Source organism: Cinclus cinclus, chromosome 36, assembly GCF_963662255.1.
Source record: "Cinclus cinclus chromosome 36, bCinCin1.1, whole genome shotgun sequence".
NCBI classification, from domain to species: Eukaryota; Metazoa; Chordata; class Aves; order Passeriformes; family Cinclidae; genus Cinclus; species Cinclus cinclus.
Genome location: NC_085081.1, coordinates 163936 through 187012, shown reverse-complemented (window position 1 = coordinate 187012; position 23077 = coordinate 163936). Strand labels below are relative to the sequence as shown.

The 23077-nt window shown below is 57.0% G+C and overlaps 4 protein-coding genes across 4 annotated transcripts in view; 2 read left to right on the top strand and 2 right to left on the bottom strand.

Annotated features, from left to right (window-relative positions):
• Positions 1-1958: 1958 nt before the first annotated feature.
• Positions 1959-11135, bottom strand: LOC134055852 (synaptophysin-like protein 1). The gene is made up of 5 exons (XM_062512320.1): positions 11067-11135; positions 7682-7800; positions 6087-6297; positions 3006-3182; positions 1959-2208 (listed from the first exon to the last, which is right to left on the bottom strand). The coding sequence occupies exons 1-5, from the start codon at positions 11133-11135 to the stop codon at positions 2095-2097; spliced, it is 690 nt and encodes a 229-aa protein (XP_062368304.1). The 3' UTR covers positions 1959-2094.
• Positions 11136-12346: 1211 nt separating this feature from the next.
• CTU1 (cytosolic thiouridylase subunit 1) lies at positions 12347-16488 on the bottom strand. Its single transcript, XM_062512333.1, has 2 exons — positions 15981-16488; positions 12347-14223 (listed from the first exon to the last, which is right to left on the bottom strand). Exons 1-2 carry the CDS (start codon positions 16486-16488, stop codon positions 12347-12349), a joined length of 2385 nt encoding a protein of 794 aa, XP_062368317.1.
• Positions 16489-18267: 1779 nt separating this feature from the next.
• TYROBP (transmembrane immune signaling adaptor TYROBP) lies at positions 18268-20128 on the top strand. The gene is made up of 4 exons (XM_062512324.1): positions 18268-18333; positions 18766-18792; positions 18889-19005; positions 19982-20128. The coding sequence occupies exons 1-4, from the start codon at positions 18291-18293 to the stop codon at positions 20071-20073; spliced, it is 279 nt and encodes a 92-aa protein (XP_062368308.1). The 5' UTR covers positions 18268-18290; the 3' UTR covers positions 20074-20128.
• Positions 20129-20259: 131 nt separating this feature from the next.
• Positions 20260-23077, top strand: part of RBM42 (RNA binding motif protein 42) — a 7899-nt gene continuing 5081 nt past the window's right edge. Inside the window, 6 exon segments of the mRNA XM_062512331.1 lie at positions 20260-20457; positions 20742-20844; positions 21257-21341; positions 21421-21486; positions 22373-22438; positions 22441-22547. Coding sequence (XP_062368315.1) covers positions 20279-20457; positions 20742-20844; positions 21257-21341; positions 21421-21486; positions 22373-22438; positions 22441-22547 — 606 coding nt within the window. The 5' untranslated portion in view covers positions 20260-20278.

The following is a 23077-nucleotide window of genomic DNA, read 5'->3' as shown; positions in this document are numbered from 1 at the left end:
GGGACACCTGGGGACATGGGGGACACCTGGGGGACACCTGGGGGACATTGGGGACACCTGGGGGACAGTCTGAGATCACGGGGACACGGGGCAGGGTCACAGCAAGGTGTGTCGCTTCGTGTCCTGGATCAGGGACACCATGGACAGCAACTAGGGGACACCTGGGGACATGGGGGACACCTGGGGGACACCTGGGGGACACCTGGGGGACATTGGGGACACCTGGGGGACACTGGGGACACCTTGGGGACATTGGGGACACGGGGATGGGGGACACCTTGGGGTCACACTTGGGTGCGTCACCTCCTGTGGTGGCTCCAGGACACCTTGGGGACACCCTGGGGACATTTGGAGGGATGTGGAGCTTGGGGGGGGGGGGGTGGGACACGGTGCCTGGGCCACCCCAGGGCCACCAAGGTCCCACCAGGGCCACCCCAGGGCGGTGACGGAGGGGACGCGGATTTGGGGTCAGAATCAATAAATTCGGAACAAGCGCAGCCTCGGGGCCATCTCTGGTGTCCCCGAGCCCCTCCCCCCGATGTCCCCAAGGGTGCCCTGGGTGGGGGAGGGGCTGGGCTGACCCCTCCCCCCACTCCCAGCAGCCATTTTGGGGCGTTTTCCCAGGATTTCGTTTATTTATTGAGGCACTTGCAGAGGAGGGGGAGGGGAGGGTGGAGTGATTGGCCACGCCCACATGGGGGAGGAGCCAATGGGAGGAGAGCAGGTGGGGGTGGGGCCAATCGGGGGCCGCGAACCCAAACGGGGTCAAGCAAAGGTCAGCCAAGGTCAACCCAACCCAACCCAACTCAACCCAACTCAACCCAACCCAACTCAACCCAACTCAACCCAACCCAACCCAACCCAACTCAACCCAACTCAACCCAACCCAACTCAACCCAACCCAACCCAACTCAACCCAATCCAACCCAACCCAACTCAACCCAACCCAACTCAACCCAACTCAGCCCAACCCAACCCAACTCAACCCAACCCAACATCAATGCAACTCAACGTCAACCCAACCCAACTCAATGTCAACCCAACTCAACCCAACCCCACCCGACCCAACTAAAAGCCAACCAAACCTAACTCAAGGTCAACTCAACGTCAACCAAATTCAACCCAACCCAATCCAACCATACCCAAAGTCAACCCAAGCCAACGTCAACCAAACCAACCCAAGGTCAACCCAAACCAACCCAAGGTCAACCCAAACCAACCCAAGATCAACCCCACCCAGCCCTAGGTCAAGTCATCCCAACTCAACCCAACCCGACTCAATGTCAACCCAACACAAGATCTACCAAACTCAAGGCCAACCCAACTCAACCGAACTCAAAAGCCAACCCAAAATCAACCCAACTCACGGTCAGTGAAGTCCAAACCAACCCAGTGACCAACGCTGGTCAAAACCGGATAAACCGATAGTTAAAGCCAAGAAGAACCCAATGGGCAGCTCGAGACCAACCCAGTGAACATCAACCCAACGGTCAACCCAAGGGTCGACCCAAGGGTCAACCCAAGGGTCAACCCAAGGGTCGACCCAACGGTCAACCCAACGGTCAACCCAACGGTCAACCCAAGGGTCAACCCAACGGTCAACCCAACGGTCAACCCAAGGGCCGACCCAACCGTTAACCCAAGGGCCGACCCAATCGTCAACCCAAGCGGACGCCAAGCCAAAAGTCAAGCCAAGACCGACCAATGATCAGTGAGATGAAGGTCAACCAACCAATGGCCAACTCCAACCCAACCCAAGGTCAAGCCCAGGTCAAAGTTCACCCAACCGTCAACCGAAGAGCGACCGACGGTCAACGAAATCAAGATTGACCAACCCAAGGTCAAGGCCGCGCCCACCCAAGGCCGGGTGAGGTCAAGGTCACCTGAAGGTCAATCCCAAACCAACCCAGCGGTCCCCAAGGTCAAGGTCGACCAACCATTGGTCAACCCAACCCCTCCCCGCCCCTCCCCCGCCGAAGATCAGTGCACAAAGCCCCTCCCCCAACACCTGGCCACGCCCCCTCCCCCAACCGATTCTCAGCCCCGCCCCCAAATTTGGCCCAAAGGAGCCTCCAGTGATTGGGGGGGGAGGGGTCACATGGGGGAGGGGGCGGAGTCGGGGGGCGGGGCCGGGCGGTGCAGCGGGGTCTCCTTGTAGACGAACCAGGAGCCGCCGGCCCAGAGCACGAGGTTGAGGAATCCGAAGGCCTGGGGGAGGGGGAGGGGGGACGAAAAAAAAATAAAAAATTTTAAAAAAAGTGGGGGAGGGGGATAAAAGCCCCTCCCCCCACATCCGGTTTCTCCATCAAAGCCCCTCCTCCCCCCCCCCCTCCCCCCACAAAATCTCCAATCCCGGCCCAGACCTGCTCCGGTTCAGTTTTCCCCTCCCCCACCCCAATTTCCTCCTCCAATCCCCTCCCCCCCACTCCCCAAAAATCCCCTCCCCCACCTTCTGTAACCCCTCCTCCCCCACCCGAGTTTCCCCTCCCCCACTCTCACCACAGACACCCCCAGCCCCCACAAATCCCCTCCCCCACCCCCAAATCCCCTCCCCCCACCCCCCAAATCCCCTCCCCCTCTCCCCAAATCCCCTCCCCCCACCCCCCAAATCCCCTCCCCCTCTCCCCAAATCCCCTCCCCCACCCCCCCAAATCCCCTCCCCCTCTCCCCAAATCCCCTCCCCCACCCCCCCAAATCCCCTCCCCCTCTCCCCAAATCCCCTCCCCCACCCCCCAAATCCCCTCCCCCACCCCCCCAAATCCCCTCCCCTATATCCCAAATCCCCTCCCCCACCCTATAACCCCTCCCCAACCCGCTAAAAACCCCCTCCCCCACCCCCAAAATCCCCTCCCCCCCTCCCCAAACCCCCTCCCCCACCCCCAAAATCCCCTCCCCCCCTCCCCAAACCCCCTCCCCCACCCCCCAAATCCCCTCCCCCACCCCTCCCCATAAACCCCCCTCCCCCACCCCATCACCCCTCCCCCTTCCCTTCCCCTCCCCCTCACCACGGACGCCCCCAGCCCCCCCATGGCCGTGAGCCCCGATCGGACGCAGGTGGCGGTGGGGGAGGGGCAGTGGGGGAGGGGCGCGGTGACCGCGGTCCGGACGTGTCCCAGGGCCTGGGCCCAGGCCGAGGAGGCCACGAGCCACAGGGCGGCCACGAGCCCCGAGGTGAGCAGGTCCTGGGGGGGGAGGGGAGGGGAGACACAGTTAGGGGTGGGGGAGGGGAGGGGGGGGGGGGAGAGACACAAAAAAAAATGGGGGGAAAAAACGGGGGGGAAATGGGGAAAATATGGGGGGAAAAATGGGGGAAAATGGGGGGGAAAATCGGGAATATATGGGGGGAAAATGGGGGTAAAATGGGAGGAAATGGGGAAAATATGGGGGGAAAAAATGGGGGGAAATGGGGGGAAAATGGGGGGGAAAAAATGAGAAAAAATGGGGGAAAAATCGGGAATATATGGGGGGAAAATGGGGGGAAAATGGGGGAAAAATTGGGGAAGAATGGGGAAAATATGGGGGAAAAATGGGGAAAAACGGGGAAAAAAATGGGGATAAAATGGGGAAAAATGGGGGGAAATGGGGATAAAATGGGGAAAATATGGGAAAAAATGGGGAAAAAATGGGAAAAAATGGTGGGAAATGGGGGAAAAAAAGAGAAAAATTGGGGAAAAAATCGGGAATATATGGGGGAGAAATGGCGGGAAAATGGGGGAAAATGGGGGAAAAATGGGGGAAAAATGGGGGAAAAATGAGAAAAAAATAGGGAAAAATGGGGGAAAATGGGGGAAAATGGGGAGAAAATGGGGAAAAATGGGGAAAAAAATGGGGAAAAAATGGGGAAAAATGAGGAAAAATATGAGGGGAAAATATGGGGGAAAATTGGGAAAAAATGGGGGGAAAATGGGAAAAAATGGGAAAAATATGGGGGAAAAATGGGGAAAAATGGGGGAAAATGGGGAAAATATGGAGGGAAAATGAGGAAAAAAATGGGGAAAATGGGGGAAAAATGGGGAATATATGGGGGGAAAATGGGGAAAAATGGGGAAAAACGGGGGGAAATGGGGAAAGGAAATGGGGGAAAATATGGAGAAAAATGGGGAAAAAATGGGGGGAAAATGGGAAAAGGAAATGTGGGAAATGGGGAAAGATTGGGGAAAAAATGGGGGAAAATGGAGAAAAAATGGGGGAAAAATTGGGGAAATGTAAGAAAAATTGAGAAGAAATGAGAAAAAAATGGGGGGAAAAAAATGGGGAAAAATTGGGGAAAAGATGGGGGAAAAAAATTGGGAAAAAATAGGGGAAATAGGGAAAAAAATGTGGGAAAATGGGGGTAAAATGAGAAAAAAATGGGGTAAAAATAAGAAAAAAAGGGGGGAAAATGAGAAAAAAAAGGGAAAAAATGAGGTTAAAGTGAGCAAAAACGAGGAAAAAAAAAGGGGGAAAATGAGAAAAAAAAATGGGAAAAAAACGGGGGAGAAATGAGAAATTCCTGTAAAATTTTGAAGGGAAAAACGGGAAATTTTGGGAAGAAAAAAACCCCAAATTTTATGGGGGAAAAAATCGGGAATTCAGGGTGGGAAAAATCAAGATTTAAATTTTTTTTTTTTTTGGAGGGGGGGGGGAGGGGAGGAAAAAAAGAGAGAAATTTTGTGGGGAAAAAAATCGGGAATTTTGGGAGGGAAGAACAATTTTGGGAATAAAACCGGGAATTTTGGGGAAAAAATGGGGAATTTTGGGGGTGGGACTTACCCGGGGTCCTTCAGAGGCAGCAGAGGGAGAAAAGGGGCAGAAAGGGTTAAACCCCCCCAAAATTCCATCCCAGAATTCCCAAAATTCCAACGGGAAATCCCAAAATTCCATCGGAAACACCCGAAACTCCATCCCAGAATTCCCAAAATTCCAACGGGAAATCCCAGAATTCCCAAAATTCCATCGGGAATTCCCAAAATTCCAACGGGAAATCCCAAAATTCCATCGGAAACACCCGAAACTCCATCCCAGAATTCCCAAAATTCCAACGGGAAATCCCAGAATTCCTTCCCAGAATTCCCAAAATTCCTTCCCAGAATTCCCAAAATTCCATCAGGAATTCCCAAAATTCCATCCCAGAACTCACAAAATTCCATTGGGAATTGCCAAAATTCCTTCTCAGAATTCCCAAAATTCCTTCCCAGAATTCCCAAAATTCCAACGGGAAATTCCAAAATTCCATCAGGAATTCCCAAAATTCCATCCCAGAATTCCCAAAATTCCATCGGGAATTCCCAAAATTCCATCGGAAACACCCGAAACTCCATCCCAGAATTCCCAAAATTCCAACGGGAAATCCCAGAATTCCCAAAATTCCATCGGGAATTCCCAAAATTCCTTCCCAGAATTCCCAAAATTCCATCAGGAATTCCCAAAATTCCATCCCAGAATTCCCAAAATTCCATCGGGAATTCCCAGGATTCCATCCCAGAACGCCCAAAACTCCATTGCAGAATTCCCAAGTTTACCTGCACAGGTGACCCCACCCCCCCCCCTTGGGCAGCCATGAGCCCGCACACCTGTAGAGGTGCAGGTAGCCCAGGTAGAGCCTCACCTGCCCAAACCCCTCCTGGGCACACCTGGGCAGGTAAATCCCACCTGGGAACACCTGGGCAGGTAAATCCCACCTGGGAACACCTGGGCAGGTAAATCCCACCTGGACACATCTGCACAGGTAAATCCCACCTGGGAACCTGTCCAGGTAAACCCCACCTGGACACATCTGCACAGGTAAATCCCACCTGGGAACACCTGGGCAGGTAAATCCCACCTGGACACATCTGCACAGGTAAATCCCACCTGGGAACCTGTCCAGGTAAATCCCAGCTGGTCACACCTGCCCAGGTAAATCCCACCTGCCTGAACTCCCACACCCCACCTGAGCACACCTGGCCAGGTAAATCCCACCTGAGCACACCTGCACAGGTGACCCCCACCTGCCCAAGCTCCCAGACCCCACCTGGGCACACCTGCACAGGTAAACCCCACCTGCCCAAGCTCCCACACCCCACCTGGGCACACCTGCACAGGTGACCCCCACCGCGGTCACTCACCATGAGGGGCAGCCGTGAGCCCGCACACCTGTACAGGTGCAGGTAGCCCAGGTAGCCACCCAGGGCTCCCAGGCTGTAGAGGAAAGCGGCCACGCCCACGCCCACGAAGAACCTGGCGGCCGAGGAGAAATCCCCGACCAGGTGAATGTCCTTGGGCCAGGTGTGGTTGCACAGGTGAGTCAGCGACGGCTGGAACACGGCGTGGTTCAACCTGGGGGGAGGGGCGCACCTGGGGTCACCTGGATACACCTGGGGTCGCACCTGGGGTCACACCTGGGGTCACACCTGGGGTCACCTGAATATACCTGGGGTCACACCTGGGGTCACACCTGGATACACCTGGGGTCACACCTGAGTCAAACCTGGGACCACTTCAGACTCTCCTGTGCTCTCCATCCCCACCTGTCCCCTCACCTGATCTCACCTGTCCCAGCTGTGTCTCACCTATCTCAGGTGCATCTCACCTGTCTCCCCAATCTCACCTGTCCCAGGTGTGTTTCACCTGTCCCTTCTCACCTGTCCCAGGTGTACCTTCCCTGATCTCACCTGTCCCAGCTGTGTCTCACCTATCTCAGGTGCATCTCACCTGTCTCCCCGATCTCACCTGTCCCAGGTGTGCCTCACCTGAGGGGTGTCTCACCTATATCAGGTGTGTCTCACCTGTCTCCCCTGATTTCACCTGTCCCAGTTGTGTCTCCCCTGATCTCACCTGTGCCAGGTGTGTCTCACCTGATCTCACCTGTGCTAGGTGTGTCTCACCTGTCTTCCCTGATCTCACCTGTCCCAGGTGTGTCTCACCTGATCTCACCTGTCCCAGGTGTGTCCCACCTGTCTCCCCTGATCTCACCTGTCCCAGGTGTGTCTCACCTGTCTCACCCGATCTCACTTGTCCCAGGTGTGTCTCACCTGTCTCCCCTGATCTCACCTGTGCCAGGTGTGTCCCACCTGTCTCCCCTGATCTCACCTGTGCCAGGTGTGTCTCCCCTGATCTCACCTGTCCCAGGTGTGTCTCACCTGTCTCACCCGATCTCACCTGTCCCAGGTGTGTCTCACCTGATCTCACCTGTCCCAGGTGTGTCTCACCTGATCTCACCTGTCCCAGGTGTGTCTCACCTGCCCCAGGTGTGTCTCCCCTGATCTCACCTGTCCCAGGTGTGTCTCACCTGTCTCACCCGATCTCACCTGTGCCAGGTGTGTCTCCCCTGATCTCACCTGTCCCAGGTGTGTCTCACCTGTCTCACCCGATCTCACCTGTGCCAGATGTGTCTCACCTGATCTCACCTGTGCCAGGTGTGTCTCACCTGTCTCCCCTGATCTCACCTGTGCCAGGTGTGTCCCACCTGTCTCCCCTGATCTCACCTGTCCCAGGTGTGTCTCACCTGTCTCACCCGATCTCACCTGTGCCAGGTGTGTCTCCCCTGATCTCACCTGTCCCAGGTGTGTCTCACCTGTCTCACCCGATCTCACCTGTCCCAGGTGTGTCTCACCTGTCTCACCCGATCTCACCTGTGCCAGGTGTGTCTCCCCTGATCTCACCTGTCCCAGGTGTGTCTCACCTGTCTCACCCGATCTCACCTGTGCCAGGTGTGTCTCACCTGAAGGGGTACCCGAAGGCGGCGCTGACCGAGTGATTCTCGCGCCCCTCGCAGGTGACCCTGAAGGTGACGGAGCCCTCGAAGCCCCCGCAGGTGGCGAAGGCGAAGATGGAGAAAAACTGGGGGGGGGGAAAACGGAAAATTCGGGAAAAAAAGAAACGGAACTGGGCGGGAAAATCGGGAATTGGGGGGAAAACGGGAAAGTTTGGGAAAAATGGGGAATTTTGAGGACAAGATTCGACAAAAAAATGGGAAAGTTTGGGGATTTCTGAGGTCGGAATTTGGTGGGAAACGAGAAAATTTGGGAAAATTTGGGATTTTTGAGGTGAAAATTTGGGAAAATTTGGGATTTTTGAGGTGAAAATTTGGAAAAAATGGGAAAATTTGGAAAAATTTGGGATTTTTCAGGAAAATATTTTGGGAAAAAAAGGGAAAATTTGGGAAAAAATTCAGTTTTTTTTTTTTTGAGGGAAAAAAATCCAGAAAAATTCGAGATTTTTGAGGTGAAAATTTGGAAAAATTTGAGATTTTTGAGATGAAAATTTGATAAAATTTGGGATTTTTGAGGGAAAAACTTGGGATTTTTTTCAGGAAAATATTTAGCAGAAAAATGGGAAAATTTGGGAAAAATTGGGATTTTTTTTTTTTTTTTTTTTAGGGAAAAATCCAGAAAAATTCGAGATTTTTGAGGTGAAAATTTGGAAAAATTTGAGATTTTTGAGGGAAAATATTTGGAAAATTTTGGGATTTTTTTTCAGGAAAATATTTAGGGGAAAATGTGAAAATTTGGGAAAAAATAGGATTTTTGAAGGAAAAATCTGGAAAAATTTGAGATTTTTGAGGTGAAAATTTGGGAAAATTTGGGATTCTTGGGGGAAAATATTTGGAATTTTAAGGTAAAATTTTGGTGAAAATTTGATAAAATTTGGGATTTTTGAGGGAAAAATTTGGGATTTGTTTTTTCAGGAAAATATTTACAGAAAAAGGGGAAAATTTGGGAAAATTCAGATTTTTTTGAGGGAAAAATCCGGAAAAAATTGAGATTTTTGAGGTGAAAATTTGGGAAAATTTGGGATTTTTGAGGGAAAAATTCAAAAAAATTTGATATTTTTGAGATGAAAATTTGATAAAATTTGGGATTTTTGAGGGAAAAATTTGGGATTTGTTTTTTCAGGAAAATATTTAGGGGGAAAATGGGAAAATTTGGTAAAAATTGGGATTTTTTGAGGGAAAAATCCGGAAAAATTCCGAGATTTTTGAGGTGAAAATTTGGGATTTTTGAGGTGAAAATTTGGAAAAAATGGGAAAATTTGGAAAAATTTGGGATTTTTCAGTAAAATATTTGGGGAAAAAAAAGGGAAAATTTGGGAGAAATTGGGATTTTTTTTTTTGACAGAAAAATCCAGAAAAATTCGAGATTTTTGAGGTGAAAATTTGGGAAAAATTGGGATTTTTTGAGGGAAAAATCCGGAAAAATTTAAGATTTTTGAGGTGAAAATTTGGGAAAATTTGGGATTTTTGAGAAAAATATTTGGAAAAATTTGGGATTTTTTTTTCAGGAAAATATTTAGGGAAAAATGGGAAAATTTGGGAAAAATTGAGATTTTTGCGGGAAAAATCCAGAAAAATTTTGAGACTTTTGAGGTGAAAATTGGGGAAAATTTGGGATTTTGGGGGGAAAATATTTGGAAAAAATTTGCAATTTTTTTTCCAGGAATTTATTTCGGTGAAAAATTTGAAAAATTGGGAAAATTTGGGATTTTTTTTGAGGGAAAACTCCGGAAAAACTCGGGATTTTTTGAGGTAAAAATTCGACAAAATTTGGGATTTTTTTGAGGAAAAAAATTTGGTGGAAATTTGGGAAAATTTGGTAAAAATTGGGATTTTTGAGCCCCAAAATTGCCTAAAACCCCCCCCCCCTCCCATTTTTAATTAATTTAATTTCACCTCGAGCTTTAATTAATTGATTTAATTAAATTTAATTAATCCCTTAAAAAACCTAAAAAAGAGAAATCCCAACCTCAAACCAATAAATGATTTTTAATTAATCAGATTTTAATTAATCAGATTTTAATTAATCAGCTTTTAATTAATCAACTTTTAATTAAGCAGCTTTTAATTAATCAGCTTTTAATTAATCAGCTTTTAATTAAACAGCTTTTAATCAAAATTAATTAACGAGCTGAGAGTGAAATAATCTTAATTAATTCTCATCAGCCAGGTCCAATTAAAAAATTAATCGCGCTCCGTTAATCACGTTATCCGGGTTAATTAATAGCAATTAACGGGAATTAATTAATTAATTAAAATCCCCTTAATTAAAATTTTAATTTAACCCTTTCGTCGAACGGAACCGAGCGCTTTTAATTCCGGGCCCAAAACCCAACCCCAATTTTTAATTAATTTAATCCCAATTAAAGCTCCTCTAATTAATGGCAAATGAAGTAATTGATTTTTAATTAATTAATTTTTAATTAATTTTGAATTAATTTTGAATTAATTTTAAATTAATTTTTAATTAATTTTTTATTAAATCGCTCCCCCCTCAGAAATTCCCAAATTTGTGATTTTTGAACCGAATTTGAAATTGGGGGGGGGAGGGGAGAAAAAAAAAAAAGAAAAAAAAAAAATCCCAGCCCCGAAATTCCCCAAAATTGCCCCAAAATTTGGATCCAGTTCATCCCAGTTCACCCCAGTCCCTCCCAGTTCATCCCAGTTCCCCTCCCAGCCCCTTCCCAGACCCCTTCCAGTTCATCCCAGTTCAGCCCAATCCATCCCAGTTCATCTTAGTTCCCTCCCAGTTCATCCCAGTCCATCCCAGTCCAACCCAGTCACCCCCAGTTCTTCCCAGTTCCCCACCAAATTCACTCCCAATTCATTCCAGTCTCTCCCAGTCCATCCCAGTCCCCTCCCAGTCCATCCCAGTTCATCGCACTCCCTCCTAGGCCCCTCCCAGCCCCTTCCCAGTCACTCCCAGTTCCCCCTTGATCCCCTCCCAGTCCATCCCAGTTCCCCTCCCAGTCCCCCAGTTTCGCTCCCAGTTCATCCCAGTCCCCTCCCAGTTCCCGCCTGGTCATTCCCAGTCGCTCCCAGTCCCCCTCCCAGTCGCTCCCAGTCCCCCCATTTCCGCACCCAGTCGCTCCCAGTTCCTCCCAGTCGCTCCCAGTTCCCCTCCCAGTCGCTCCCAGTCCCCCCATTTTCGCACTCAGTCGCTCCCAGTTCCCCTCCCAGTCGCTCCCAGTCGGTCCCAGTTCCGCACCCAGTCGCTCCCAGTTCCCCTCCCAGTCGCTCCCAGTCCCCCCAGTTCCGCACTCAGTCGCTCCCAATCGCTCCCAGTTCCCCTCCCAGTGGCTCCCAGTGGCTCCCAGTGCCCCCAGTTCCGCACCCACTGCAGGACCCGGATCAGCCCCAGCGGCTCCTTCAGCGGCCCCAGCGACACCCGCGGGGCCGCCATTGCCTCGCTGACGTCACCAACAGCGCGACGGAAATGACGTCACACCACCTCAACCGCTCCCTCATTTGCATCCCGCTCGCGGATTGGTCCGCGGTGCTGCCCCATGTCCTTATATGGACATCCGCCCCCGCCTCTCCCGCCCACACCATTCATTTGCATAGCGCTCGTTTACATACCGCTCATTTGCATATCCCGCCGCGCTTCTGCGTTCTCCGCGCTCTTCATTTGCATAATGAATTCGCATTAACCCCACCCGCTAATGAGCTCCCGCTGACAAAGACGCCTCATTTGCATAATAAAGATCTCGACAGCATTTATTGGGGTCGTTTGCATAGACACGCCCCCAGCAGCGGTTCATTTGCATAAAACCCGCTGGCCGCGCCCCCTTCTCCCTCCAGGGTTTTAATGGCCCCAAAAATGTCCCCAAAAATGTCCCCAGGGACCCCAAAAACTCCAAAACACCCAAAAATGTCCCCAAATATGTCCCCAGGGACCCCAAAACCTCCAAAACACCCAAAAATGTCCCCAAATATGTCCCCAGGGACCCCAAAACCTCCAAAACACCCAAAAATGTCCCCAGGGGACCCCAAAAAATCCAAAATACCCAAAAATTTCCCCAACTTCCCCAAAACCCCCAAAAATGTCCCCAGCAACCCCAAATGTCCCCAAAAAAACCTCAAAGATGTCCCCAAGGGACCCTGAAACGTCCCCTCATGAGTCCCTGATGTCCCCAAGGCCACCCCAGGTGTCCCTAAATGTCCCCAAGGTCACCCCAGGTGTCCCCAAGGCCACCTGAAATGTCCCCAGCTGTCCCCTTAGAAGTCCCAAATGTCCCCAAGGCCACCCCTGATGTCCCCAGATGTCCCCAAGGCCACCCCTGATGTCCTCAAATGTCCCCAAGGCCACCCCTGATGTCCCCAAGGTCACCCCAGGTGTCCCCAAATGTCCCCAAGGCCACCCCAGATGTCCCCTCAGAAGTCCCAGATGTCCCCAAGGCCGCCCCAGGTGTCCCCAAGGCCACCCCAGATGTCCCCAAATGTCCCCTCAGAGGTCCCAGATGTCCCCAAGGCCGCCCCAGGTGTCCCCAAGGCCACCCCAGATGTCCCCAAATGTCCCCTCAGAAGTCCCAGATGTCCCCCAGGTGTCCCCAAGGTCACCCCAGGTGTCCCCAAATGTCCCCAAGGCCACCCCAGATGTCCCCAAATGTCCACTCAGAAGTCCCAGATGTCCCCAAGGCCACCCCTGGTGTCCCCCAGGCCCCTCCGGCCGTGACCGAAGCCCCTCAGGCTGCGCCACTCGGAGCGTCCGGCCCGGCTCAGCAGCTCCACCTGCACCGGCCTGGCCCGGGGGTCACTGTGGCCACCAATGTCCCCTGCCAGGTGGTCACCGGGGCCACCGAAACCCCGGTCCCGGTGGTCACCGGGGCCGGCAGAGCCCGCCCGACCACCGGGATTTCCGCCCCCGTGGCCGCCGGCGCCATCTTGGAGGCCACCGCCACCCTCTTCCCACTGACCCCCGGCCCCGTGGCCACCAACCCCTTGACCACCGGCCCTGCACTCACAGCCCCCGCGGCCGCCGCACCCTTGACCGCCACCCTCCCGGTAGCCGCCGCCGCCCTCCCAGGGGTCGCCGCCCCCTCTCCCGCCCTCGGTAGCCGCCCTGAGCCCGCGCTTGCCCAGCGCCACCTTCGGCCGGCCCTTGTCCAGCGCGGCCAGCAGGACGCAGGCCATGCACAGCTCCCCGCTGGCCGCGGCCCCGCAGCGCCCGCAGGCCCCCGGCGCCGCCCCCGCGCCCGGCGCCGCGCCCAGGGCCAGCCGCCGCCCCGAGTGGGCCAGCGCGGCCACGGCCGCCGGTCGCGAGGCCTCCAGGTCCTTGAGCAGCGCCCGCGGGTGGCCGCGGAAGGCCAGGGGCGCGTGCCGGCACTCGGCGCTGGCGTAGGGCAGGCCCCGGAAATGGGCGTAGAGCACGATCTCCTTCTGCGCCGCGTGCCGCAGCGGCTTCAGCCGCGGCACCACCGGGTCGGGGCTCCTCGGGGGCTTGGTGGGTTTCGTTGGGTTCTCGTTGGGTTGCTTCGGGTTCTTGAGTTTCGTTGAGTTCTTGTTGGGTTTTGTTGGGTTCTCGTTGGGTTGCGTCGGGTTCTTGAGTTTCGTTGAGTTCTTGTTGGGTTTCGTTGGGTTCTCGTTGGGTTTTGTTGGGTTCCCGTTGAGTCTTCTTGGGTTTTCGTTGAGCTTCATTGGGTTTTCGTTGAGTTCCATTGGATCGCGGTCGTTGTTGGGTTTTGTCGGGTCACGCTTGAGTTTCACTGAGTTCTCGCTGAGTGCCATTGAGTTTCCCTTGCATTCTGTTGGGTTGTGGTTGGGTTCTGTTGGGTTCTCGTTGAGTTTCGCTGGGTTCTCATTGAGTTCAGTTGGGTTCTCGTTGGGTTTCGTTGGGTCGTCATTGGATTCCATTGGGTTCTCGTTGGCTTTTGTTGGGCTCTCCTTGGGCTCCGTTGAGTTCTCGTTGGGTTCCATTGGGTTCTCGTTGGCTTTTGTTGGGCTCTCCTTGGGCTCTGTTGAGTTCTCGTTGGGCTCCGTTGAGTTCTCGTTGGGCTCTGTTGAGTTCTCGTTGGGTTTCGTTGGGTTCTCGTCGGGTTCCGTTGAGTTTTCCAATGATTCCGTTGGGTTTTGGTTGGATTTTGTTGGGTTTGCCGAAAAATCCGTTGAGTTTTCCAAGAGCTCCGTTGAGTTTCTGGGGGATTCCATTGACTTCTCCAAAGATTCAGTTGAGCGTTCCAAGAATTCCATCGCGTTTCCCAGGAGTTTCCTTCGGCCACCGTTGGCATCCATTGGGCCACTGGACATCATTGAGGGCGGAGGAACCTCCACCTTGTTGGTGGCCAACGCGACCTCGTTGGTGGCCACAGCGTCCCCTGAGGCCTCGTTGGTGGCCCTGGGGATGTTGGTGGCCGTGGTGGCCTCGTCGGTGGCCCCCGAGGTCCCGTTGGTGGCCCCCATGGAGGCCTCGTTGGCCGCGCGCCGCAGCCGGGCCACGTCGCCCCGCAGAAAATTCATCAGCACCGTCTCGGCCACGTCATCGGCGTTGTGGCCTGGGGGGAGCAGGAGTGACCATCGGTGACCAGCAGTGACCATTGGTGACCAGTGGTGACCATTGGTGACCAGCAGTGACCATTGGTGACCAGTGGTGACCATTGGTGACCAGCAGTGACCACTGGTGACCATCGGTGACCAGCAGTGACCATCGGTGACCAGCAGTTACCATTGGTGACCAGCGGTGACCAGCGGTGACCACTGGTGACCAGTTGTGGCCATTGATAACCAGTTGTTGCCACTGGCGACCAGCAGTGACCATTGGTGACCAGTAGTGACCACTGGTGACCAGTTGTGGCCATTGCTGACCACTGGTGACCAGTAGTGACCATTGGTGACCAGTAGTGACCACTGGTGACCAGTTGTGGCCATTGCTGACCACTGGTGACCAGTAGTGACCACTGGCGACCAGCAGTGACCACTGGTGACCAGTAGTGACCACTGGTGACCAGTAGTGACCACTGGTGACCAGTTGTGGCCATTGATAACCAGTTGTTGCCACTGGCGACCAGCAGTGACCACTGGTGACCAGTAGTGACCACTGGTGACCAGTTGTGGCCATTGCTGACCACTGGTGACCAGTAGTGACCACTGGCGACCAGCAGTGACCACTGGTGACCAGTAGTGACCACTGGTGACCAGTTGTGGCCATTGATAACCAGTTGTTGCCACTGGCGACCAGCAGTGACCATTGGTGACCAGTAGTGACCACTGGTGACCAGTTATGGCCATTGCTGACCACTGGGGACCAGTAGTGACCACTGGCGACCAGTAGTGACCACTGGTGACCAGTAGTGACCACTGGTGACCAGTTGTGGCCGCAGGTGACCAGCGGTGACCATTGACGACCACTAACAAACACCAGTGACTACCAGTGACCTCCCAGTTCCTCCCAGTACAGCCCATCGCTCACCAGTACTGACCCAACCGGCTCCCATCGACTGAACCGCCCTCTCCGGCCCCTCCCAATCCCCTCCCAGTCACTCCCAGTTTATCCCAGTCCCTCCCAATCTGTCCAATCCTGTCCCACTCCCCCCAATCCCCTCCCACTCCCCTCCCAGTCACTCCCAGTTTACCCCAGTCTCTCCCACTCCTCTCCAATCCCCTCCCAGTTTATCTCAGTTCCTCTCACTGCCACCCAAACTCCTCCCAGTCCTTCCCAGTTTACCCCAATCCCCTCCCAGCCGCTCCCAGTTTATCCCAGTCCCTCCCACTCTCCCCCAATCCCCTCCCAGTCCCCCCAGTTACTCCCAGTTTATCCCAGTCCCTCCCACTCCCCCTGAATCCCCTCCCAGTCCCTCCCAGTCCCCTCCCAGTTGCTCCCAGTCTCTCCCAGTCCCCCCCAATCCCCTCCCGGTTTATCCCAGTCCATCCCAATCCCCCCAATCCCCTCCCAGTCCCTCCCAGTCCCCTCCCGGTTTATCCCAGTCCCTCCCACTCCCCCCTAATCCCCTCCCAGTTTATTCCAGTCCCTCCCAATCCCCTCCCAGTTGCTCCCAGTCCCCCCCAATCCCCTCCCAGTTGCTCCCCGTCCAACCCAATCACCTATCAGTCCCTCCCAGTTTATCCCAGTCCCTCCCAGTCCCCTCCAATCCCCTCCCAGTTTTTCCTAGTCCATCCCAATCCCCTCCCAGTTGCTCCCAGTCCCTCACAGTCCTCCCTAATCCCCTCCCAGTTTATCCCAGTCCCTCCCAATCCCCTCCCAGTCGACCCAAATCCTGTCCCAGTCCCATCCCAGTCCACTCCCAGCACTCACCAGTAGCGATCCAATCCGCACCCATCTCCCGCGCCGCCCTCTCCAGCGCCTGCCTCCGGAACACCCCGCACACGGTGCAGCGACTCCTCCCTCCCATGGCCGGCCCCAAATCATCCAAATCCCACCCGAAAACCTCCCGGTGGGACACCAGCAGGAGGGGGAGGGGCAACCCCACCCCCACCCCCTTCAACACCCCCAAAGCTTCGTCCCGGTAACCCCAAATCCCCTCGTCCACGGCCAGAAGCGCCAGGCGCAGCCCCAGGCCCCGCTCGCGGTTCAGCCGCACCAGGAGATGAGCGAGCACCGTCGAGTCTTTGCCCCCCGAGGCGGCCACGGCCACGGCTTGGCCTTTTCGGGGCGAAACTCCCGGATTTTGGGGCGGCAGCAGAGCCCGGAGGGTCTCGGATTCGAAGGCGTCGAGGAAGCAGCGTCGGCAAAAAGGTCGGAGGGAGCGGGAGCGGAGCAGGGAGGAGGGGAGGGGGCAGCGGGAGCAGCGGGGAGGGGGCATCGCGCTGCGGTTTGGGGGGGAAATGGGAGGGTTCGGGGAAGAAAAATAAATACGGAACGAAAAAGGAAGCGAAGGTCGGAGCTGGGAGTTCGGGACGAGGCGGAAATTCGGGGATCGGGGAGGGGAAAATCGGTGGGGATTGGGGAAGGGGGGGGGAAAGGTGAGGGGGGGTATCGAAGGGTGAGGGGAGACGGCAAAAAAAAAATATTGTTAAAATTGGGTTTGGGAGTGTTAAAGTGACACCTGGGAACCCCAAAATCCCACCTGGGAACCCCGAAATGACACCTGGGAACCCCAAAATCCCACCTGGGAACCCCGAAATGACACCTGGGAGCCCCCAAATCCCACCTGGGAACCCCGAAATGACACCTGGGAACCCCAAAATGACACCTGGGAACTGCCAAGTTACACCAGGGAACCCCGAAATGACACCTGGGAACCCCAAAATCCCACCTGGGAACCCCGAAATGACACCTGGGAACCCCCAAATGACACCTGGGAACCCCGAAATGACACCTGGGAACCCCCAAGTTACACCTGGGAACCCCCAAATGACACCTGGGAACCCCGAAATGACACCTGGGAACCCCCAAGTTACACCTGGGAACCCCGAAATGACACCTGGGAACCCCCAAGTTACACTTGGGAACCCTAAAATGACACCTGGGAACCCCAAAATCCCACTTGGGAACCCCAAAATGACACCTGGGGACCCCAAAATGACACTTGGGAATCCCCAAGTTACACTTGGGAACCTCAAAATGACACCTGGGAACCCCAAAATCGATTTAGGAACCGCAAAACCCCACCGGAGACTCCCCAAATCCTGGGACCCCCCCCCCCCCCAAAAAATCCACCCGGGATGACCCAAAATTGACTTGGGAACCCCAAAACCTCCACGGGATCACCCCAAAAAGCACCTGGAATCCCTTTGGGATCCCCCAACCCCCAAATGGTCCCTCCCCGACCCCCCCCAAATCCCTCCGAGATGCCCCAAAAATCCCCCCCAAATCCTCAAATGGTCTCTGCTAGTCCCTCCTAAACGCACCCCCCCCCCCCCCCCCGGGACACCAATGGTCCCTCCCATCCCCCCCTCAGGCCTCCCAGACTCCTCGTGACCCCCTCAAACCCCCCCCCAAATTTTCCCCCCCAAACCAAATGGTCTCTCCCAGATCCCTGTAAAAAGCCTCAGGACCCCCCCCCCCCCCCAAAATTCCCCCCCGGACCCTGCATTCCACCCCCCCACGTACTCGCAGTGGTCGCGCCCGGCCGGAGCCGCCTCAGGCCGCTCCTTTCCCGGCCTGCCTTGCGCGCGCGCAGACACCGCCCACTCCGGCAAGCACGGACCAATCAGCGCCTTCCTTTTCCCGACTTCTTCCCGCCCTGTCAAAGAGGACCAATCGGATCACGACATCCGGGTTTATTCATGATATCGGAGCCAATCAGCGCGCGGGATGCCCTCCGCTAATGCATCCAATCAGCGACCGCGGTGGGCGGGGTCTAAGGGATCCGTGAAACCCCTCCCACGGAATCTTAAAGGGTCCGCGCTCATTTAAAGGGGGCGGGGTTTAAAAGAGGGGAGGGGCTTATTAAAGGCAGAACTCGCTGGCGAACAGGCTGGGTTGCTGGGAAGGGGCGTGGCTACAGCAGGGACACACCCCCCAAATTGGGAAGTTTTGGGGAGGGGTCAGGAGTTTTGGGAGGGAATCCCGTGACCGCCCAATCAGATGCTGAGGTCAGGAAGGGGCGTGGCCTGACGCACCACACCCGGTCACGCCCTGTGCCCCTCCCCCACCGCCGCCATGGGCCCGCCCGGGACCCTCGGCCTCATCCTTCTGCTGCTCGGTGAGGCCCCTCCCCCACCCTGGGGGGGTCCCTCCCCGCCCCTCCCCCACTCTGCGGGACCCCCTGCCCCTCCCCCACCCTCTGCTGCCTTCCCCGATCCCTTCCCCCCCCCCGCCCCCCCAAAAGCAGAAGTGGCTGAGCCGGGGTGGGGGAGGGGAATGGCGGAAAAATTGGGGTGGATCAGCCCCTCCCCCACCCTGAAGGACCCCTCCCCCCTTTGAGTTTCCCGCTCTGCCCCTCCCCCAGCCCCAGAGGGTTTCCCCAGCCCCTCCCCTCCCCAAGCCTGACCCTCGTGCCCCTCTCCCCACCTGCATTTCCCTCACCGGAAGCCCCTCCCCCACCCTTTAGACACCTCTCCCACCCTGCCAAAGGTGTGGGGGAGGGGCTCATCATGCCCCGCCCCTGCCCCGCCCCTCCCCCTTTCGTTTCCAGCCCCTGGAGCTGCTGCAGCGGATCGAGGTGAGGCCCCTCCCCCAACCGGGGGGGTCACGAGGGGGTCAAAGGTCACGGGGGGTCACGAGGTCACCCCTCCTGTCCCTCCCCCACCTTTTCCAGAATGTTCCGGGTGCCTCCCGGGACCAGGACCAATCGCGGCGCTCATTGCTGCTGACGTCATCATGACACTGCTGATTGCGGGCGGAGCCTATTGGCTGGCGGGGCGGGGCCGCCGAGGTAGGCGGGGCCAATGGGGAGAGGTCGTCCTATGGGCGTGGCTTAATGGGGTGGAGCCTTTGTGGGGGCGGGGCCAAAATTAAAGGTGGGGGGGGTCTGGGAGGGTAGTGGGGGTTACTGGGAGGGCACTGGGGGTTACTGGGAGAGTCTGGGGGGAACTGGGAGGGCACGGGGGGTTACTGGGAGGGTTTCGGGGCAACTGGGAGAACACTGAGCAGCTCTGGGGGTTACTGGGAGGGCACTGGGAGTTACTGGGAGAGTCTGGGGGGAACTGGGAGGGTCTGGAGGCAACTGGGAGGGCACTGGGGGTTACTGGGAGAGTCTGGGAGTGTTACTAGGAGCACTGGGAGCCCTGGCGGTTGCTGAGAGGGCACTGGGGGTTACTGGGGATTACTGGGAGCACTGGGATGTCGTTTGCAGGTAACTGGGAGGGCACTTGAAGGGTCTCGGGGTTACTGGGAGGTCAATGACAGCGTCATGGGGAGCATTGGGAGTAGTTACTGGGAAGGCACTGGGGCTACTGGGAGCACTGGGAGGTCACTTGCTGGTAGCTGGGAGGGCACTGGGGGTTAGTGGGAGAGTCTGGGGGTGAACTGGGAAGGCACTGTGGTGTAATGGGAGCACAGGGAGCACTAGGAAGGCACTGGGGGTTACTGGGAGGGCACTGGGAGTTACTGGGAGGGCACTGGGAATTACTGAGAGGGTCTGGGGGACACTGGGAGGGTACTGGGGAGTCACTAGGGGTTACTGGGGAGTAAGTAGGAGTTACTGGGAGGGCACTGGGGGTTGCTGGGGATTACTGGGAGCACTGGGGTGGGGCAGGGGCGTGGCCAAAGTCGCTAAAAGCGTTGGGGTGTGAAACAAATATGAAGGGGCGTGGCCAACCGAGGGGCGCGGTCACTTTTAGGACAGGATGGGCGTGGTTTCGAGCCAACCAGGCGTGGTCACGACATGATCACGCCCCTTTCCCCCACAGCCCCGCCCAAGCCCCGCCCCCAGGAGCAGGACTCGCACTACCAGGAGCTGCAGGGGGCGCGCGGGGACCTCTACAGCGAGCTCAAGCGCTGAGCGCCCCCTCCCCCGCCATTCATTCCCGCCATTAAAGAGCTTTTAGCCGCTTTGGAAGCGATTTTTGCCCGTTTTGCAGCGATTTCGCCCCAAATTCGCGTTCGTTTTTTGAATCGGGGGTGGGTGTTGTCGCGTTGAGTGACGTCATTGGTCCGCGCCGGAAGTGCTCCTCAGGCGGGCGGAAGTGGTTGAGCAGCGTTCAGTGATGGCGGCGGCGGCGCCTCCGGGAGCGGCCGGGCCTGGAATGGTGGCGGGAGCCGGGCCTGGTCCCGCGGTTGTGGCGGCGGGGCCCGGAGCCGGTCCCGGAGCGGCAGCGGGAGGCGGCGGGGCCGCGGCCAAGAGCGGCGAAGAGCGGCTGAAGGAGATGGAGGCGGAGATGGCGCTGTGAGGGGAAGGGAGCAGCGGGGGTGTCATGGCGGCCAGGAGGGGGCGGGGCTTCGTGAACGGAGGGGCGGGGTCTTGGTTTGCCATGGTAACAAGGGCGGGGTCTGGTGCTGCCATGGTAACAAGGGGCGGGGCTTGAGCTTACTGGGGGCGTCCCAGTCCGTACTGGTGTTTACTGGTCCGTGCTGTTTTATATTGGGCCATATTGATTATCAGTGGTCCGTACTGATCCGTACTGGTCTGTACTGGTCTGTACTAGTTCTTACTGGGCTGTACTGGTGTAGGTTCGAGCAGGAGGTGCTGGGGGCTCCTGGCCCCGCCCCCGGGGATCCCCTGGCCCCGCCCCCTGTCCTGCGCCCGATCATCGCCACCAACACGTACCAGCAGGTGTGTCCCCGATGTCCCCAAATGTCCCCAGGTGTCACTCGGGTGTCCCCAGATGTCCCCAGGTGTGTCACCCGGGTGTCCCCAAATGTCCCCAGGTGTCACCCGGGTGTCCCCAAATGGCACTGAGTGTCCCCAGAATGTCTCCGGTTGTTCCCAGGTGTCCCCAGTTGTTACCTGTGTGTCCTCAGTGTCCCCTCAATGTACCCAATCCCTCTCAATGTCCCCCAATGTCCCCAACCCTTCCAAGTGTCCCCAACCCCCCCCCAATGTCCCCAATGTGCCCAACCCTCCCAATGTCCCCAAGGTGTCCCCAATGGCCCCTACGTGTCCCCAACCCTCCCAATGTCCCCAATTCCCCCCAGTGTCCCCAACCCCCCCCCAGTGTCCCCAATGTCCCTCCGGATGTCCCCAGGTCCAGCAGTCCCTCGAGGCTCGCGCCGCCGCCGCCGCCACCGTCCCCCCGTTGGGGACGCCCCCGGTGCCGTTCGTGGGGCCAGGTGAGCGTCACCTCCGTCCCCTCGGGGTCCCCTCGGGGTCCCCTCGGTGTCCCCAACCCTCGGTGTCTCCTGTCCCCAGCAGTGTCACCGCAGAGGCCGCCCATCCTGCGCCCGGCCTTCGTGCCACACGTGCTGCAGCGTCCAGGTGTGGGGACAGCGGGGACACCGGGGGGGGCTGGGGGACAGCGGGGACACTGGGGGGGTTGGGGACACTGGGGGGGGTGTTGGGGACACCGGGGGGGGGCTGGGGGACACTGGGGACACCGGGGGGGTTGGGGGAGGCTGGGGGGGGTTGGGGACACTGGGGGAGGTTGGACACACTGGGGGGGTTGGAGGAGGTTGGGGACACCGGGGGGGTTGGGGACACTGGGAGGGTCTGTGGGACACTGGGGACACTGGGGGGGTTGGGGGAGGTTGGGGACACTGGGGGGGTTGGGGACACTGGGGACACTGGGAGGGGCTGGGGGACACTGGGGACACTGGGGGGGTTGGGGACACTGGGGACACTGGGAGGATTTTGGGGACATTGGGAGGGGTTTGGGGACATTATGGGGGTTGGGGACGTTTGGGACACTGGGGGGCTGGGGGTTGGGGACATTGGGGGAGGTTGGGGACACTGGGAGGGTCTGTGGGACACTGGGGACACTGGGGGGGTTGGGGGAGGTTGGGGACACTGGGGGGGTTGGGGACACTGGGGACACTGGGAGGATTTGGGGACATTGGGAGGGGTTTGGGGACATTATGGGGGTTGGGGACGTTTGGGACACTGGGGGGGTTGGGGTTGGGGACATTGGGGGGAGGTTGGGGACATTGGGGACTTTGGGAGAACGTTGAGGGATTGGGACATTTGGGGGGTTGGGGGCATTGTGGGGGACTGGGGACATTTGGGGACACTGGGGAGGTTGGGGGACATTGAGGGGACATTGGGGGGGGGGGTTTGGGGTATTGGGGACATCGAGGGGGTGGGGACAACGGGGGGTTGGGGACACGGGGGACGTTCGGTGACGCCGCCGTCCCCCGGCTGTCCCCAGCCGGTCCCAGGGGTCCCCTGGCCCTGCGCCCCCCACCAGGGGCCATGGTGGGGGTGGGGCCCGCCCTGGGGGCTCCCCCGCCCCCCCCCTGCTGCTCGCCCCTCCCCCACTGCAGAGACCACCCCCCACCCCCCTGGGGGCACCGCTGGGGGGAGCCCTGAGAGCAGCGAGCCCGGTGAGTGGGACTGGGAGGGACTGGGGGGGACTGGGAGGGGACTGGGAGGGACTGGGGGGGACTGGGAGGGGACTGGGGGGGACTGGGAGGGGACTGGGAGGGACTGGGAGGGGACTGGGAGGGATTGGGGGGGACTGGGAGGGGACTGGGAGGGACTGGGGGGGACTGGGAGGGGACTGGGGGGGACTGGGAGGGGATTGGGAGGGACTGGGGGGGACTGGGAGGGGACTGGGAGGGGATTGGGAGGGACTGGGGGGGACTGGGAGGGGACTGGGGGGACTGGGAGGGGACTGGGAGGGGACTGGGGGGGACTGGGAGGGGATTGGGAGGGACTGGGAGGGGATTGGGAGGGACTGGGAGGGGACTGGGAGGGATTGGGGGGGGACTGGGAGGGGATTGGGAGGGACTGGGGGGGACTGGGAGGGGACTGGGAGGGACTGGGGGGGACTGGGAGGGGATTGGGAGGGACTGGGAGGGGACTGGGAGGGACTGGGGGGGACTGGGGGGGGACTGGGATGAATTGGGAGGGA

Excerpts from the sequence above, each read along its gene's own strand:
- TYROBP (XM_062512324.1), top strand. The coding sequence starts at position 18,291 with ATGGGCCCGCCCGGGACCCTCGGCCTCATCCTTCTGCTGCTCG. Across the intron at positions 18,793-18,888 it reads AGCTGCTGCAGCGGATCGAG|AATGTTCCGGGTGCCTCCCG; the intron begins GTGAGGCCCCTC and ends CACCTTTTCCAG. Across the intron at positions 19,006-19,981 it reads GGCGGGGCGGGGCCGCCGAG|CCCCGCCCAAGCCCCGCCCC; the intron begins GTAGGCGGGGCC and ends TTTCCCCCACAG.
- LOC134055852 (XM_062512320.1), bottom strand. The coding sequence starts at position 11,135 with ATGGCGGCCCCGCGGGTGTCGCTGGGGCCGCTGAAGGAGCCGCTGGGG. Across the intron at positions 7,801-11,066 it reads TGATCCGGGTCCTGCAGTGG|TTTTTCTCCATCTTCGCCTT; the intron begins GTGCGGAACTGG and ends CCCCCCCCCCAG. Across the intron at positions 2,209-3,005 it reads GGGGGCTGGGGGCGTCCGTG|GCCTTCGGATTCCTCAACCT; the intron begins GTGAGGGGGAGG and ends CCCCTCCCCCAG.
- CTU1 (XM_062512333.1), bottom strand. The coding sequence starts at position 16,488 with ATGCCCCCTCCCCGCTGCTCCCGCTGCCCCCTCCCCTCCTCCCTGCTC. Across the intron at positions 14,224-15,980 it reads TGCGGATTGGATCGCTACTG|GCCACAACGCCGATGACGTG; the intron begins GTGAGTGCTGGG and ends TGCTCCCCCCAG.